General features: G+C 38.6%; 1 protein-coding gene across 1 annotated transcript in view; it reads left to right on the top strand.

Moving 5' to 3' along the window:
• The window catches only part of LOC121372088, an 8,318-nt gene extending 7,300 nt beyond the window's left edge, over nt 1–1,018 (top strand). The window contains exon 5 of the mRNA XM_041498351.1: nt 1–1,018. This exon is cut by the window's left edge and continues 132 nt beyond it. Within this exon, the coding sequence (XP_041354285.1) occupies nt 1–81 (81 nt within the window). The 3' untranslated portion in view covers nt 82–1,018.
• Nucleotides 1,019–1,410: the final 392 nt, after the last annotated feature.

Genomic DNA, 1,410 nt, shown 5'->3' with positions numbered 1-1,410 from the left:
GGAAACGGCAAGGTCGGGCAGGAAGACTTCATCCGATTGATGATGCAGACGAACACTTTCAAGACGAACTTAGCAAGATGACGAACATTCCAACATAACTTGCAATATATATATATATATATATATATATATATATATATATATATATATATATATATACATGTCCATGATCATGAATGAGACTTCTGGCCACAGATCACAGTTATCTTCCCATTCATTTGGTTGATCAGAAATATATCCGGGCAATAATCTGCTATTTGAGTGATTACTTCAAGGAAGACCGCTTTCAAGCGACAACTATTAGACTGAAGGTGATAGGGGAGAGCATGCAGTTTACAAAAATGTGTAACATGTTAACATTAGGTAATTCCAGCTCATGCAAAGGTAGCACGTCGTGTCTAAAATAGGTTTAGTGGGTGTTTAAGAGAAACGCTGGACAACAGGGGTTATCCTGGGAGAATGTTGCCCAAAAGCAGGCACAGGTGCTTCAAAAAACCACGGGCCTTCAAGATATTAATAAAAGTGCCATAGTCACTAAAGCTATATAGAAACACATATAGTAAATAATTCGCTGTATGGCTTTCTAGCTCAAATGGCTACATAAAATTATCTCCCTTGTTGAAGACTTGTAACCTTACCTTGTTTGAGATCTTTGGTTTTTCAAGTTATCTAAAGGGCTCAAAGGATAGGTGTAAAACCACTACAACCTCTTCTCTCTCACTAACAACTAACCCTCTGTCCTGAACAGACAGCCCAGATAGCTGAGGTGTGTGCTTAGGACAGCGTGCTTGATCTTAATTGGAAATGAGCACACAAACCAGTTGAAATGAAATGAAATGAAAACGCGTTTCGGTATCCATCCGTTAAACGCCGGCGGGTGTTCCAAGTTCGAGGAGGGGTGCGCATGTTCAGCACTAACTCTCGGATCTGCGCCTAAATTGTTTGAACTATGATATTTATAAACAAAGATTGTGTGAAACCAAATTTGTAAAAAAGGAGAAATAAAACTTTTGAAGTATTAATCTTTTCATAATTATTGTTATATAATACATACACGCCTCAAGTAGCCCAGTGGGGAAACGCTAGCTCGATGCGTGGTCAGTCTAGGATCGATCCCCGTCGGTGGGCCTTGCTACTAATGAAAAAACGAAGCGGGTTTCCTCTCTATGACTTGTGTCAAAATGACCATATGTTTGACATACAATAGCCGATGATTAATAAATCAATGTGCTCTAATGGTGTCGTGAAACAAAACAAACTTCTCTCTCTCTCTCTCTCTCTCTCTCTCTCTCTCTCTCTCTCTCTCTCTCTCTCTCTCTCTCTCTCTCTCTCTCATATATATAACCATATGGGTATATTATATATTATTATATATATATTACCCATATGGTTGAAAATACCTTGGTACAT

The sequence above is a fragment of the Gigantopelta aegis genome, chromosome 4 (assembly GCF_016097555.1).
Source record: "Gigantopelta aegis isolate Gae_Host chromosome 4, Gae_host_genome, whole genome shotgun sequence".
NCBI classification, from domain to species: Eukaryota; Metazoa; Mollusca; class Gastropoda; order Neomphalida; family Peltospiridae; genus Gigantopelta; species Gigantopelta aegis.
Note: the sequence above shows the minus strand (reverse complement) of the source record. Positions and strands in the feature narration are given on the sequence as shown.